This window comes from Grammomys surdaster, unplaced genomic scaffold (genome assembly GCF_004785775.1).
Source record: "Grammomys surdaster isolate TR1022 unplaced genomic scaffold, NIH_TR_1.0 125951, whole genome shotgun sequence".
Classification (NCBI taxonomy): Eukaryota; Metazoa; Chordata; class Mammalia; order Rodentia; family Muridae; genus Grammomys; species Grammomys surdaster.
Window position 1 is genome coordinate 2,875,915 of NW_021620772.1, and position 16,959 is coordinate 2,892,873.

Below are 16,959 nucleotides of genomic sequence, written 5' to 3' on the forward strand. Positions count from 1 at the left end.
AGAGAGAGAGAGAGAGAGAGAGAGAGAGAGAGAGAGAGAGAGAGAGACCAACAGCAAAATGTGAGGCAGGTAGAATCAGATAGACATTTGCAGGCTAGCTAACCTAGAATACTCTTTGCAGCTGCAGAAACAGGACACTTGAGGCAATGCCTTCTGGCCTCTGAAGGCACCTACATGCACATGGAGTACATTTGTATGTAGATACACACACACACACACACATATACACACACACTAAATAATCTGTAAAAAAAATTATTGTTTTGTAAAAAACAATATTTCTATATTTCATTACTTGCTGACTTATTTATTTATTTATTTATTTATTTACTTACTTACTTACTTACTTATTAGTTTTTGGGTTTTTTCCCAGTGTTAAGAGTTTGAATTCAAAACTTTATTGGTAGTGGGTTAGTTTGTTTCTTTGGATAAATGGATGGATGGCTCTTGGAGAGACAGAGTGTGTCACCATGTACTTCAGGTCAGGCTGAAGTTCAAGATCTTACTGAAGGAGAATTAATTTTTAATAGTAAAATCTCTTTAAAAAATTGAGATTCCCTGTTCCTCATGTTTTGGTGAACAACTGGAACAGGGACTATCCCAAAAGCTGTCACCTGTACTGCTCCTGCACCTCCAGCTTCCTGCTGAAAAATGTGAGTACTCATTCCTGGGCCTTCAACCAGATCTGTGCCAGTGTAGATACCATACCCCTGTACCTCCAGACCATGAGCTAAATGAATCTCTTTTCTCCATCAGTACCATGTCTTGGTAATTGTATTATGGTGACACAAAACTAGCACAGCAAAGTGGATTCTACAGACAGAATCCACTGTTACAATAATGCTACCTAGAATGTGCAACTGCTTTTGGAACCAGGCTTCTGAAGAGTTTGGAAGAACACACTAGCAAAGCCTGTAAGCAGAGCCTTATGGGCAATTCTGGAGAGGGCTCTGGAGAAAATGACATCAGGGAGGTAAGGACTGATGGAGAAAACGAAGCCTTCCCACATCCTATCATCTGGACCATGAGACACTTTCAATGTGTGTTAAATAAATCTTTTCTTTATAAAATTTGTCTACCTTGGGCAAAAACTTAGTAATGTATTCATTTTTCTCTTCTAAAATTTTAACATCTAGCAACGTAATTGGTGACAATTTCACAACAGTTGAGTCATGGCTACTCTCTTTAGACTGTCTTTTATTGACCAGCAGTATCAGGAGCCTATAGGTATTTGCGTGTTTGACCACTGCAGGCAGTGTTCCTCAGACACAGGTCTGGAATTAGGAAAGGCCACTTCGTTGTTGTGCAGCTACTGCACTTCAGTGCTGAAGCAGCAGCATGTGGATATGATATATACAGCTTTCAGCTATAGTGGCCGGGAGGAAGAGGGAGTCTACAGGGAGGGGGCACCCTCTCTCTGCTCTCACTCCACAACGGATGTACATTAACTACTAAGAGCTGTGCTACAACTAAAGCAAGTGAACAGAACTACATATTAAATGCAGTGCTGCAGCTACACAAACAGCACTATTTAATCTCTAAGCCTGTGAGCCAAGTAAGGCCCTGAATGACAAGTCTCAAAAAACAAGAATTAGTATTTCTGGAGGGTTCTGTATGGTAACGAGTCAACTGCATTTCATACGGAGTTACTACTTTGGTTCCAAACTCTGCTACACACTGGAGCCACAGGGGATTTTTCACAAAACTCAAACCTGTGCCTGTGCCCAGGTATTCTGATTTAACTGATATAAGTTGTAACCTGGGCACTGAGATTTCTTTTTAAAGCTTCCCAGAAAATTTAGAAGTAAAAATTTAAAAGCCACTAAATTATTATAGAAAATACTCTAGCTCTAAAATGTACTACAAAAACATATAGAAAAGTACAGAACTGTCAAAGCTAATACAGAAATAATCAAAGATGAGCTAAAGAGAGATAAAAAGTGAGCTTCTATTGTATCTGGTATACTAAACAATCCATTTTTCATGGTTTGAATGATCATCTGTCAAGAGAATAAAAAATTACTTCAATTGTATGATAAACGAAAGTTTTCATTTTTTCATTAAGCTGCTAGAACCTTCAAAAAATGGAAAATAATGTTTATAACACTAAAAATATTTGTTCTAAGCAACTTATCAATATCACAAGGTGAAAATTCTGTTCTTAAATAAACCAGAATCTCTCAGGTAATTTTTGTTTCATTCAACAAATATTTATTTGTTGTAAGTGGTGGCAGATTCTCCTAGAGACTAGAGATACACCACCACACATACACACAGAGGTTAGAGTCACCCACATGCTCAGGATAGATGGGGATCTAAAAGGAATGAAAGGCGCAGGCACAGAATGGGGGGGAGAGTGCTTGCAATTGAGAACACATGTGTGAGCAGAGACTTGAGCGTGGTTTCAAATGACTTACAGAAGCATATATTGGAGGTACGTGTCAGTAAATATAATGTCAACATAGAAACATGGATGAGCCTAAAGAACACCATACCTGCATGTGGGATCTTGGGATTTTCAGGGAGTCTTCCAGGATCAGTTAAGGAGGCCCTCACTAAGGCAACCAGACAAAATATGGAAATGCCATAGAATACTGTAATATGAAATTAAACACAGAAATTAGTCATTTGCCATTTAAAACATTTATCAACAAACTTAAAATTTAAAAAAAAAATGCATTTTAGTCAACACCTATCAGGATAACTTTACCAACAGACTAAACTATTTCTAAACTAGGACTATTTCAAATAGTCCTGTCAAGATGACGCCTACACTAAATGTATCAGTTTTAAATATGACTTTCCAAAATAACTGATAAACATATAACAAGTGAGGTTCTTTCATACAGTGACCCCAGTAACGATAAATAAATGAATGGACTCATTTAAAAGGATCAAAACAGCATTTAAGAAACTTCAGCATTTAATCTTATATCAAGTCTGTATCTTCAAAATTATTCTAAATTAGTGCTTTTCAATTGCCTCTTTCAATGAATCTTAAGAGATGTACTTCAAAAGTGAAGAATTAAAACCTTTCGAATGTTAAAGTAACCATAAAAATAATATTAACAATTGAGATTCAGTCACCATAATTACATTTTAAATTAATACATAGGAAAAAATAATAAACACATCCTATAATTCTCTGTTGCTCAAAAAAATATGCATTTTGTAGGGGATAAAAAAACAATACATTGAACACATAAAAAGGAAACAGTGCTCACTGATGTGTACCTGACTGCAATGTCTGTCTGCCTAATATGCATCTTACTTCGGAGCTCAGGCTGGCCTAGACATCACTATTTTCCTGCTTCAGTCTTCTGAGGACTACAGGATAATGGCCACACCTCACAATATATATGATAGGGATTATATTTCTTTTAGTTGCTATGAGATCAAAATGAGGGAAAGACACGAAAGCTGTAAACACTGTGTAGATGTGTGGTTGTGAGTTGCTTTGGACAGGAAGGAAACTAGAGAGCTTAGAGTCAGGGGTTTCTACCTTTCCTTTCCTCTTCTCTACCCTTTCTTCTTAGGTAAAGGATCAATCAGGCGGTGGGAAGAAAAGGGGGATATAGTAATATTATAGAAATTATAGAAATAGACAAATAGAGATAAGATATTAAATTTACTCTTAAGCAAAGCATTGTATAGGTATAATCTTACATTGGTAGAAATCCTTATATTGACGCAAAATTGAAGTTTTAATTTCTTATATTGGAATAGAATTTATGTATATTGATACAGGTTTAAGGTTTTCATTGGTATAAATCTTTGTATATTGATATAAAATTTGAAATTAATATTGTTACTCTTAAGATAGGCATTGTGCCCATGCAACTCATTTAAGAATACAAGGCCTTGACCCAGTCCTTCTACAGCTGCTATTGCAAACTGTTTAGGATGTTAAAGGCCAGAGAGTAAATTCATGAATATATTAGATTCTGATTTAATTATAATAAAGTATCTTCAATATTATTCAAATAGAAATAGCTAAGAGTAGTTAAGGTTGAACAGTTCAGACATACTTTACATAAATAGTCTTCAAAAACTTCAGAAATTATAAAATATGACATTTAATGTTATTTCATTACTAAAGATCATTTAACTACAAACCAGGTCTGCTCCTAACAGCATCCACTTCATGGTTCAAAAAAGATATTAAGCATCAAAACTTCCATATGGAGTTGCTCCAGTTGTGGCAAGGTGGCCACTGGGCAAGAATTGCCCTAATCCATCTACAGACAAAAAATATTGTCCAGGAAAGGACATACAATGCAGAAATGGTCGACAGTATAGCTCTGCCAAGACCGAGTAGGCTAGTTCTTCATAGTTCCTGCTTCCTTTGAGGTCTATCAGATGATCCTGGCCCAGAAGGCTGAAAACAAATGCTCCAACGTTTTGAGGAATGGGGGACTGTCCAGGTGGTCAGCTGTCTCTGCAAATTTGGTTAAGTTTTGGAAGCCTTGTTTTTGTGCTTCCTATATATTCAGGAAATATTTAATTTATTCTCCAATTTCTGATGTGGTTGAAAACTAGTTATAGTCTCATAAGCAATCTTAATCTGTTTAGGATTGAGTAAGATGATACAGATTTGAAAGAATGGTTTTCAGATGATAATATAAGTTAAAATCAAAACGTAATTCAAGTATAGAACTGTAGACTCTTTAAGCTAGGATAGATGGTAATTTTACCTAAATTGACAAATACGATGGATTGGATGTTAAGGGTATATCACATTTTATATTTATATTTGCATAATTGTTATGGTTGTGCTCAATTTATATATGGGGAGGGGAAGGAGCCTTTTTATTGGACAAAAAAGGGGAAATGTGGATTGTGGATTGTGGATTGCACTGGTGCTATTCGTATTCTGATGTTAATTCTGCTTCCTCAAGAGGGGCTGCACCTGGGGATCCACCCCATATACAGTCACCAAATCCCCATATACAGTCTTAGAGAAAAGACTGAAGGAGCTGAAGGGGTTTGCAATCCCAAAGGAAGAAAACCAATATCAACCAACCAGACCTCCCAGAGCTCCCAGGGACTAAACCACCAACCAAAGAGTACACATGGAGGAACCCATGGCTCCAGCCACATATGTACCAGAGGATAGCCTTGTTCGGCATCAATAGAAGGAGAGGCCCTTGGGCCTGTGAAGGCTTGATGCCCCAGAGTAGGGGAATGCCAGGGCATTGAGGCAGGGGTGGGTAGGTGGGGAAACACCCTCATAGAAGCAGGAGAGGAAGGATGGGATAGGGGGTTCCCAAAGGGGGGTGGACCTGGAAAGAGGATAACATTTGAAATGTAAATAAAAAAAAATATTAAATTAAAAAAAAAAAGAGGGGCTGCCCAAGACAAAGAGGAGTTGAGTGTGTACTCAGGTGATCTCATGTGAACCTTCTCCCCACTTAACTGGTGAAATAAAGGCTAGAGCCTATGATTGGCCAATGAAAAGGAAAGGTGGACTAGAGGTCTTAGAGAGGGGGCAAAAGGAGAGAGGATGAAGGAAGAGGAGGTGGAAGCCAATATGGAACAGAACCACATGGCCTAGAGGAGTTGCAAGTAGCAAGGGGTCTCATAGCTGGGGAATAAAATAGTACAGTAGTAATAGATCTGCCCAATCTAGGCATATAGATTATAAATATAATAACAGGGTTGTGTGTTTTTAATATGGGCTTATTGGGTTAAGAAATTACTGCAACAATGTGTCCTTGTGATCTGACTGTCAGTAATACAAGCAAGCCATAATTTTTGGGCTGCAGCCAATAATAATGATTTTGGAGATCCAGTAGCATCACAATCAAGTCAATTTTAGGATCATGAAATTCTCATCACCCAGTAATATATCCCATCCCCTTCCTTATGATGCCTCCATCTTCAAGCCAGGCACAGAGATGCTGGGGTCACAGGCATGTAGAAGAAATGCAGAAAGATGCCAAGTCTGAAGCCACCCTGGGCTACAGAGAGAAGCCCTGTCTCAAAATAGTATTCAATCAATCAATCAATAACCTCCCATGTTTGCAATTAAATACAAATCCTATTGTCAGGCTCTTGAACAAAATGGCCTTCCTATACTTTTCAGAGTGAAATAAACATAGAGTTAGTATCTTATCTCTCCCAGTACAAAAAGCTATTGTTTTGTACAACTGTAATTTAATTAAAGGTTTAGTAGTACTACTGAAATAGCATAGTCAAAGCAAGTCATGGAGACACTGTACTTCAAAACATTCACAATTAGAAAAAAAATCTTTATAGAAGGTAATAATACTTAGAAACTTACTTATTATTAAAATGCCAGGAATATGTCCTTCTTCATAGTGAGGAAAGAGGACAATTTTGGGGATTATAACAATATTGTATAACCAGACAAAGACAATCAAACCCATGCAGCACCAACCATGGGGGTCAACAACAAAGTGAATCCGAAGACCCATTCTGCAGTCCTATAACTGCCTGCCAGCCCACAGGCAAGAGAATCCTAGAGAGAAAAGCAAGAGTTACTAACATGAAAAAATTACTCAATGAAAACTACATCTCTGGAAACTTCATTGACAGTTACTGAGTTTCCTGTGCATATTTGAGTTTTGTCTTAATAACAAGCACTTAGCAAAATAAATACAAAATTCACTAAAATCTTCAATTTAATTTTAATTGTTCAAAATAAATCACAGAAACACTTGTTTATCCTTATCTACAAATTTCATGTGTAGACAACAAAAGAAATGAATGAGTATGTCCACCGAAAGACATGTGCAAAAGTCTTAGCACTTTAACCAGGAGGCTAACATCACAGGATCTAATTCTGGTTATCTTGTAGTAGATGGGATGTATTCTAGCTGGAAATGAATTTGATCCAAACTTCTAAAGGACCAAAAATATTCTATACCTTGATCTGGGTGGGACTTTGTGGGTATATGCAAATATAAACATAAAGACTACATATGTACTTAAAACCACAATGAAATATTTAAAAATCATTTTGAAATATTAAAATTAAGTGAAAATTACAAATAACTAAAATCTGTGGGATGAAACCCAACTAATCTCCTTACTATCAACTCAAGAAAACTCCTGTTTAAGTGGGACTATCATTCAGCTGAGAATTCACAATCAGCAACACAACACATCCCTAAATGAAAAAGTCTCCAAGTGAGCTGAAATTTCATACAGAAATGATATCCACCAAGTGACCTAAAACATATACTGTAGTAGGCGTAACTTAGTAAGCTTAAACAACTACTTACTATACATGGTTTAGGGGCATCTCTGATACACAAACTATAATGGTATGTATAATAATTAATTAGGTCAGTCATTTTCAAACTTGCAACAAAACAGAATCAACTAGGGAACTTTAAAAAAAAGAAAGACAGATTCCCAGACCCCATTCCACGTCCCCTGAATTCCTCACAAGACTCAAAACCAGGCGTATCATCCAGATGAATGTTGGCTCAGAAGAACTACCCTCTGCCTTCACTAAGATGTCATTGGTACAGTAAATTCTTATAAGAGTCACTTCCTAGACATTGTAGATACAACCATTAATAAGGCATAGCCTTTGCTTAAATAAACCAAGTCCATTTGGAAAATATCATTTAAAAAGGGTTTAATTTACTATGGTAAACTCCAGATCTGTGAACAAGTTGTCAGTAAATGCACAGAAAATGGGCCTAGTGACTCTGGGATTCAAGCAGGACTTCCTGGAACAGATACAAATTGAATTCAATCTTGAAAGATGAGTAAAGGTTATCTAAGGCAAAAACACGGCAACAGTACAGCAAAAAGAGGCCAGAACAGGGTGACTAAGCTGAGCATCACAGGAAGTATCACAATCTGCCAGCACAAGTCATAAAGCCCCCCATAGACTGACTCAGAAATAAGGACAGTGCTCTATCATGAGGGAAGCATGTCATTTAGAGCACTTGGACTTCATTCGTATGCACAGGAAAGCTATTAAAGTGGGGGTTAAGTAAGATCTGTACTTTAAATAAAATATTAACACTCTCCTGTGGAGAATAAAGTTAAAGACAAATTAGTTAGATTAAAAGAACACAAAAGTCAAAATTAACTTTACAGAAGGGACCTACTGAAGTAAAAGCCAATCAGTGAGCCTTACTAATTGGTTCACTGCTGGGAGTGAACAAAAGTCAAGGACAACTCCCAGTTCTGCAGCAGACCTGACAGCTCCACTACTTCATTCTATGAGTAACTGGGCTCCCACTGAAGGGCCTTGCTGGTGCTCAGCAGGGCCATAGACTACCAAAACAGGCATTAAAGGCCACTTAAGTTAAAAAGAATACATCTCCTCTCATCCTTACAAACTCCTAACTCTTGAAGCAACAGAAGAAAAAAAGAGAGAGAGAGAATACAATGCTAAGCAGCAGTAGTCTACTTGGCTAGCATCAATCCCCAGCAAAACCAAGAAAATAAATTAATTTAAATATATATTTTTAATTTAAAAGGTACTAGTTTCCCGTTGAAAAACATAGGAACTCAAATGCAATACATACGCCCCCAATTTAAATGAAATAAAGTCCTAATCAGTATTTTTATAAGGATTCTAAAATAGAAATAGAGCTAGGTCTTTAAGAGACAGTTCATTAAAGTAAAGAAAACCAGAAAGAGTAAAGCATATTGTGTAACTTGCTAGGAATCATTGTTCTAAAACTAAAGGAGCACAAATACCTCCTGCATAGCTAAAAAGAGAACCACTGCAAAGAACAATTTGGGAAGATGGGAAGTTAGGAAAGGGCTTTGCTATGTAGCCCAGGCTGGCCTGAGATTTACTGGTAATATTTTTACAGTCTTGCTAAACTATCAAGAGATACAAGAAAAGACAGAGTCTCTGCTTGCCAACATACCCAACAGTATGAACTTCATTTACCTTTCTGGCTTTCAGTGCTTCAATTCTATAGGAGATCAAAAACTAAGTTTACATGCAACAATACTTTTGTGGTTTATTCCTAACATTAACATTAGAAACAGATATATAAATTTGTTAAGTAGGAATATCATCAAGTATTCATCTTTTGAATCTGTCTTTAATTCCTTTAATTTTGAAATAACAAATTTTTCTTATTATGAAAAGATCAATCCCTCACAACAGAAACTACTACAGTGACAAAGTCACTTAAGATGGGTTGGTTCCTGACTGAAAACATATGTGGATAGCAAACTCTAAAACAACAGCATCCCACGAAGACTGAGCCCAGAGAAACTAAACACAAAGACTGAGCCCAGAGAAACTAAACAAGGAACACACCATTGAATATTGAAAACAAATACCTGATTAGTAAAAATTAGCACCATATAGTCCTTATAGGAGGCCAGGGAGAGCAGTGGTCTTCCAGGAACCCACAGCTGGTTACAGCCGAGAGCCTGTCACTGGTAGAATGGCAGGATCACTCCAGCGAGGAGAGCTACCAGGTGTGGCTGATGGCTGGACAGAAACTATTACACACCCTGAGCAACAAGCAAACTGAACAGTGCTGCTCAGGTTTAAGGATGGCATTTCCCAAATACTTTCATTAGCTGGAGATCCCCACATGCTAATTTGTATATTAAATGGTGAGCTCATAATCAAACTTTGAAGTGACTAGTTGATGAACTGGTTCCTCAACACTGGAGATTGCTATCTGGTGACTACACTTGAGTACAGTGACTAGCTTCATACTGATGTAAATTACTACAGCACAAACTGCTTTTAAAGAAATTATAATTCAAGTGTAATAAACTACCCTGAGGAAATATTTACAAAGTTCAATTTATTCTGAAGGTATACAATCTTCCCTTTCTTGCCATTTTAGGCATCTGGATTTCACTACCACAGAAGAAAAATTTGAGTCACTGAGGAAAGACATATAACAAAAAAATGATAATATGACAGAAATTGGAATGTCAGAATGAAAATTTTTGAGGAAAATAAGAACTAGCCAAAATAATTAATAAGAAACAAAGTCAAACATATATTCATAAACTTAAATTTCCTATGACTCTAAAACTGGTTTTATTACTATTCCATAAGTATGAAACATATTCATCACTTGCTGCTAATGTCTGAAGACTCCCCAGCATTCTGCTTACTGTCTGAATTTAACTCAGGGTTCAAAGCTAATACCAACTTCTCTAGCACTTTAGACACAATGATCTCTGTTTCCTTGTAAAGGTCAATGAAAACCAACCCTGAAGAAAAGAGCAAGCGATTTTAAATGCTTGGTGTAAGGATGGTCTTCACAATCAAGACCTGCAAACAATGAGTGACCACAAAAAATTTAAATTTCTGAGCTCAAAACACTTCAAAACCAAAATTACAGACAAAACATTCCCAGAAAAGAATATTATAATGCATGAGTGATAAGAGGCACACAAAGTAAATATATGAGAAGACAGCTTACAAACAGAAAAATAAAATCTAATGGGTAATCACTGCAGATGAGATGTGGAATGACTAGGTAGTGTTTCATATGTTGAGAGGATACAGGAGAAAGAGCACTCCCAAGCGTTGCTATATTGCTGACCTGCATGTAAATGGATGAAGTCCTCTTAAGAGGGCAATTTGGCGTACCCATCAAAATGTGAATGCCTTTAGCCCAGCAGTTTTATTTATAACACCTACAAAAGCACACTTGCAAGTGTACAAAGTAGACAGACAAGGATTTACAGAGAAATACCACTTTTTGTAATCATAAAAATACAATATTATCTAAAAACGTTACTGTACCTTTATCAAACATTCATCAAACTTAGGAAAAGTACACTTAAGATTGAGGCATTGTGTGCTATGTATGCAAAGCTTTACAAAGTCAAGACTATAAGCCAAGTCTGAATTCTACTTAATGAGAACACTCCTGATGTCTGCAATTCACTCTGAAATAGAATCATCATAATAAAGCTGACTGATGGATGGGCAGAGACAAGTGAGTGTGCCATGGAAATCAGACCATCAATTACACAATGTGGCTGGTCTTGAGGGTCTTTCTACTTTTTCCCACCCTTTACCCAACCCCAATTCCACATCTGATCACTAGATAGGAGAGAAAGAATGATGGGGGTTCGGGGGTAGAGATCCTTGAACCTAATTTCTTTCTTCTAGTTTCTTCTTTGCTTGTAGCTAGTGTTGGCTATTTTGAGGCTTCTTTTTCCTATCCTATCCTTCATTTCCCACCTCCCCCACCTTCACCCCATATCACTAGATAGGAGAGAAGAGAGAGAGAGGAGAGAGGAAGGGGAGAGAGGGGGAGAGAGAGAGAGAGAGAGAGAGAGAGAGAGAGAGAGAGAGAGATCCATGAATCTAAAGTCTTTCTTCTTGTTTCTCCTTTGAGTACAACTACTAACAAACCACAACCACCCCACTTCATCTATGGGGCAGGGTTAGCATTTATATACCATCTGAAAATTTCCAAGAATTACAAATGTCACACGGTTACAAAAACTATCTACAGCTGGCAAAACCATGCCTCTGCTAGAGCATGAGACAAATCATAGTCAGCTGCTGCAGACAGTCTGAAGCAGTGCCATAGCCTAACACCTGGGATTAAAATGAAAATACATTCTTATAATTATTCTGTGAGAAACCAAAGTTCCAGAATTGTCACCACAACACAATCTAAGTGAGGTTATAAGGTGTTATACCTCCAAATTTATTTCCACGCTTCTGTTTGAATTGTTTTAAGACAAAAATCTGGGGTCCAAGTTATAATATAATAATTTTTTGTTTAAAAAAAGTGATTTACACACAGAGAAAACAGTAACCAAACTGCTAAAAGTGGTCATCTATGATACAGTGTACAAGATCCATATCAACTCTCAGATGCTATTTGAGCACACTGGGAAGCTGGCTCTTGATGCTGGGTTACACCCCATTTCAGACACAAGCATATTTATGTCACATGTCCTCCAAGACCCCCCTGTATGAGAATGGACTGGGCTCCCTAAATCTGTGAAAAGGAGGAAAGAAAACTGAACAGCAAAAATACTGTGTCCTTGAAAACAGTTAGAAAGTGAACCATCTCCAACAGAGGTTACTACTGTGCATCACATGGTTAAACATACCTAACTCGAAATGGGATGGTTAGCCACACGAAGACTATCACTGGAGAAAGCTTACTTGGGAAGTACAGCTGAGCCTCAATTTCCCCAGCTGACTTCTGCTCAATGTGCCAAGCCCATGGCTTGCCGTCACCTGTATTTGCTATCTCAGTCAGGCTATTTCAAGATTGAGCAGATGGCCATCACAGATCATCCCTTGGACCACACATAACACAAGGCTGACAGAGCAGTAAGAAGGATGGATGACTTTCAGGTTTTATGTACAAGTTATGTTTTCTTCTAAGTCTATTAATGAGGACATGAAACACTAAATTCTTTTCAACCAATTGAAAAACAGAAATAACCTAAAGCACAGACACCAATGGTCTTACAAACTAAAATGTTTGAGCTTCTCTTTCTCACTTCAGATTAGTTTTTAAAATGTGGTGCAATAAGACCTCTATAAAGCCATTAAGATTTATAATTTTAAAAGATGTCTCTGAGGTTTTTAATGGGAAAAGTCTTAAGAAAATATATGAAAAAGTCTAAATTGTCTTTAATTCTTCATTAGCAAATGAACTTGCTAAACACTAGACCGCAAGGACACGCTATGTCACAAAAAGCAAACACATTCCTATGTAAAATCGAATGCCCACTTACCACTTGCAAATTCACTGAGAGGAGCTGTGATTTTTCTGGCACTTGCATTTAGAAGTGCTATCTTCTTGAGTCATTCTTTCATTTTTTCTTTACATTTCATATTCCATCATATGGGCCTCCCTTCAATAACAGGTCTCCGTGAGTACCTACGAAGAGTTTAACAAAAATTTCTTACAGAGATAGAAACAGTAAGTAGGGAGACATTCTGTAAAAGAGTCAATAACCAAAGGTGTTAAGATCAGAAATAAGATGATCCCAGTCCAGCTGACCTGTGAATTCATATTGTACCCACCCCACCCCCAACCCCCAGGAGCACCATGGTCATGATTCCTGGAAGCTCTCCCTTTTGAAATCACCCAGTTCCCATAAAACCAAATAATTATGTGTCCCGAATTTGGGCTCAGTGAACTGCCTTAACCACAAAGCAAAGAGTCACCATGCATTCTGAGCTCACTTGTGAGAGTCAGGGCAGAGATGATCAAATGTACAGCTCTAAGTCTTTAAGTACAACAGACGAACAGAGGATATGTGAAATGCATGTTTTCATTCAAAATGCTAACAAAAAATGTATCTTCCTGTAACAAAACCACTGAGAGTCAACCACAAAAGTGAATTCGTACAGTTCAAATTTTAAAGGATAATATTATAAAGAATTCTACATATGCTATATCAATTCACTTCTAGTGAATATACTTCTTCTTCAAGTTATTACATATTATCTGCTAGGGTACTAATGCTAAAGAAATTCAGGTCTTCTAGAAGAGCATAGGTGTTCCTAGCCACTGAGCCATCTCTCAGCCTCCATTAACTTTAACCAAGCTCAAAGTGGCCTCCTTCACTTTGTCTTGGTCTTAGGGGCCAAGTATGTATGACACACTTGGGAAGCTGCTATACCACTATTGATAAGTAAATGAATTCTTTAATCCAGGAAAACAAACAAGCAAGCCCAAGAATTTTATGCAGTACATTCTGATCATGGCCAAAGTCAGTAGTGCTGCTAATAATGGGAGCTCCTTCTTCACAGCCCCTTCTGTCAGGCACAGTACTAGGAAACAGCAAAGGTCAACACTCACGACTCCAACCCCAGTCATGCACTGACTAACATCTAGAAAAACATCACTCTGTGGGATACAAGTACCATGGAGCCCTGAATCCAAAAGTTAGGGGTAACAATATCCCAACGCCTCTAAACTATAAAATGTCATTAAACATTAGCATTGTACATCTATTAACAAGCTGCATCTAAAACAATATAAAAAACAGATTAGTTTGCCAAACACATCAAATTAAAAACCAAAGTTGCAGGTACATATCTTTAAAGACATCCATAAAGCTACTTGACTTTCGATTTTATTCTGCTGTAAAAACTGATTAATCATGGCACTTAACTCTGAGATACCAGGCTCTAGTTGACTTTAGGAATCAGCCAATGAGCTAACATAATTTTAAAAATACCATCAATACTCAGTTTATTATCAACAAAGTAGACCTAAGTCTTATATGAGCGTTAAAAACAGGGAGCTATGGTCAAACTGTGCATCCCTCTTTTTCCTTCCCAAGCCTCAGTGTAACATGGCAAAGCAGGGGTAATAATGCCGACTTAGAGGACTGCTGTCACGCTGCCACGCTGCAGTGGGAAGCTGCCGAGCAAGGACGCACCATTGCCCAATGATAACTTGAAAGGGAAGTGAATTAAAGATAAGTATGACTTTAGCAATTCCTAGATGAAATTTTCCCTGCACCCCATCACTAAAAGTAGTACTAACATGTAGCCATTCATCTACTTTCTACTTTGTTTAATACCAAAGTTAGGGAATTATTTATTAAAATAAACTCTTTAGAGTGAGTGAAAAGTTTCCATGGGGACCTGCCATCGAGCCTGCAGACCTGAGTTCAATTCCTGGGACCCATATGGTGGAAGGAGAGAATGGACTCCTGTACATGGTCCTCTAACTTTTACAAATGTGCCGTGGCAAATATGTGCCCACACACATGCATATACACACATTCACACAAAATAAATAAATGGTCAGGAAAATTCCTTTCAGTTACTGTAGTCTTACCACTGGCATTGTATTGTACTTTATGCAGAAAGAGGCAGGTCACACGCTGTCTTCCCTGTTTTCAAGCAAAAAAAGAAAGCTACAGGTTTGATCTGAAACAAAGCTCCTACTCCAAGTAGAAAGCCAGATGTCAAACCAGGGAGTGAAGCATGGAAGGAAATCAGCACTTTGATTTCAGAAGTTAGTAAACAAGTCCAGCATTCTGAGATGCAGTTCTCCAAGAAGAGTTCCAAAGAAATATGGGTGCTGTGGTGTCCAGGCATATTATCCTGGCACTTCCAATGGTTTCAATGCACCCTGTGGAAGGCAACTCCATCACTGCACTCTGGACAAAACTGAACATAAGCTGTTGGCCCTTCACATGCATTTGTTGTTATGTATACTAACTTCATATAATCCCAAATAATGTACTTCCATTAACAATACTGAGCTAGCATTACAAACTTCTGTACTCTCCTGACTCAAGAATAACTTGGAAGATGGAGAATGATACCAACTAAATATGGACTATCAAATATTGTTTCCATGTATGAAAAGCTCTGTGAGAATTTTAACGGAGGAACACGGGAGTACAAAAACACAAAAAGCAACATTAATGTAGGGTGGAAACAGGTTCCATAAGTACCTTCCTCCAAAAATAACACCAAGGAAAAACACTCAGGTACAGTAAAAGCCAGAAATGAAGAGGCCAAGTCAGGTTTTTCCTGGGTGTTAACCAGGCACATTCTTCCAAGTGGGAAAATGAGCAAGCTATTGCCCTTCAAGTAGTCACTGGGTCAAGACATCCTGGGAGAAGAAAAAAGGCTAGATTGGCCTGCCCACACATAGCACAGTTTACCAATGCAGGAATTAAGCACACTAACATTAAATGCTTCTAATAATGAAACCTGCAGGTTGTGAACAACTTAGTAACTCTCTAACCACAGATAAAAGGCTTAAAACCAGAATTTGTGACTTCACAATCAAGGACTGCTAATATGTACCTAATCTGATCTATCTCTATTCTGTCTGTCTGTCTCTCTCTCTCTCTCTCTCTCTCTCTCTCTCTCTGTGTGTGTGTGTGTGTGTGTGTGTGTGTGTGTAGACCTACATCCAGCCTCTTAAAACCTAGACGAAGCTTAATCTACACTGAGATGACTACAGGAGAAAAACAGGCCTATAATGCAAAAGACATGGCCAGAAAATGTCACCATTTACCCCAGGGAGATATAAACCAGGAAACAAGTAAATAAACTGACATTATAGTAAGGTGTTCAGGGTTAGCTAAAAGCCTCACATATGAAACATGTGACTACCAAACTAGCTGAGAGAGCTTCCTGGGGATTCTTAACCAACAAATCATAACCCAGACCAGACAGGAGGCTTGTTTCTTTCTTTTATTTTTCACCATCCCTCCTCCTCCCAGTGCCAGTGAATTCAGCTCAGGGCCTTGCTCATCCCAGGCAAGAACTCTACTACTGACTGACATATATACAGACATATATATGGAGATAGATCAGGGAGATCATGGGAGATCTCCAATTTTTGCTCATTCTATATATGTCAAACATTTTCAATTTCAGTAATAGTGTATAATAAATGTATACTCTGTTCTACTAGAATGATTTTTTATTTCTAGAACATTTGAAAAGTTCAATCTAATATTTTTTGCTAAATAATATAAGAAAGTCTACACTCTTTGGCTTTCCCAGTTATGCCTGATAAATTTATATTGCTGCAACATATAACATAATATGCTGAAATGTTTTCATAGGCTTCATGTGGACATCCCCAGAGTTCTTAGTCTCTTTATTAATATATGTGCTTTCTCAGTAGGATTCTGAATCACATATTTGAGAAATCAGGCAGTGGGCAAATAAGTAAAAATGTTATGATCAACTGATTTCTTTTTATCTGGATCCTAACTGTCATATGGATGTGTAGGTACTTGGGTATTTAAATTTTCTTAAGTAAACAAAGCATGCTTAGACATCAATTTCTCTTAAACATGTACATTTTGTTTATTCCAGCTACAGCTCCTAAAGTATTAACAGAAATCTCCACAGTTTGAAGACATCTAATATAATTTAATATAATTTAATTCTGCTCTTTTACATCCAAATTGAATTCTGGAGTTCTGGTACTACAAACATATATTCATATTCATATATTCTCATTCTCTCTCTCTCTCTCTCTCTCTCTCTCTCTCTCTCTCTCTCTCTCTCTC

The 16,959-nt window shown here is 37.5% G+C and overlaps 1 protein-coding gene across 1 annotated transcript in view; it reads right to left on the reverse strand.

The window, feature by feature from the left end:
- Positions 1-16,959, reverse strand: part of Zdhhc21 (zinc finger DHHC-type containing 21) — a 59,126-nt gene that overhangs the window by 40,905 nt on the left and 1,262 nt on the right. Inside the window, exons 2-4 of the mRNA XM_028753628.1 lie at positions 12,691-12,836; positions 6,284-6,481; positions 2,496-2,594 (exon numbers count right to left, since the gene is read on the reverse strand). Coding sequence (XP_028609461.1) covers positions 2,496-2,594; positions 6,284-6,437 — 253 coding nt within the window. The 5' untranslated portion in view covers positions 6,438-6,481; positions 12,691-12,836. The remainder of the gene's footprint in view (positions 1-2,495; positions 2,595-6,283; positions 6,482-12,690; positions 12,837-16,959) is intronic.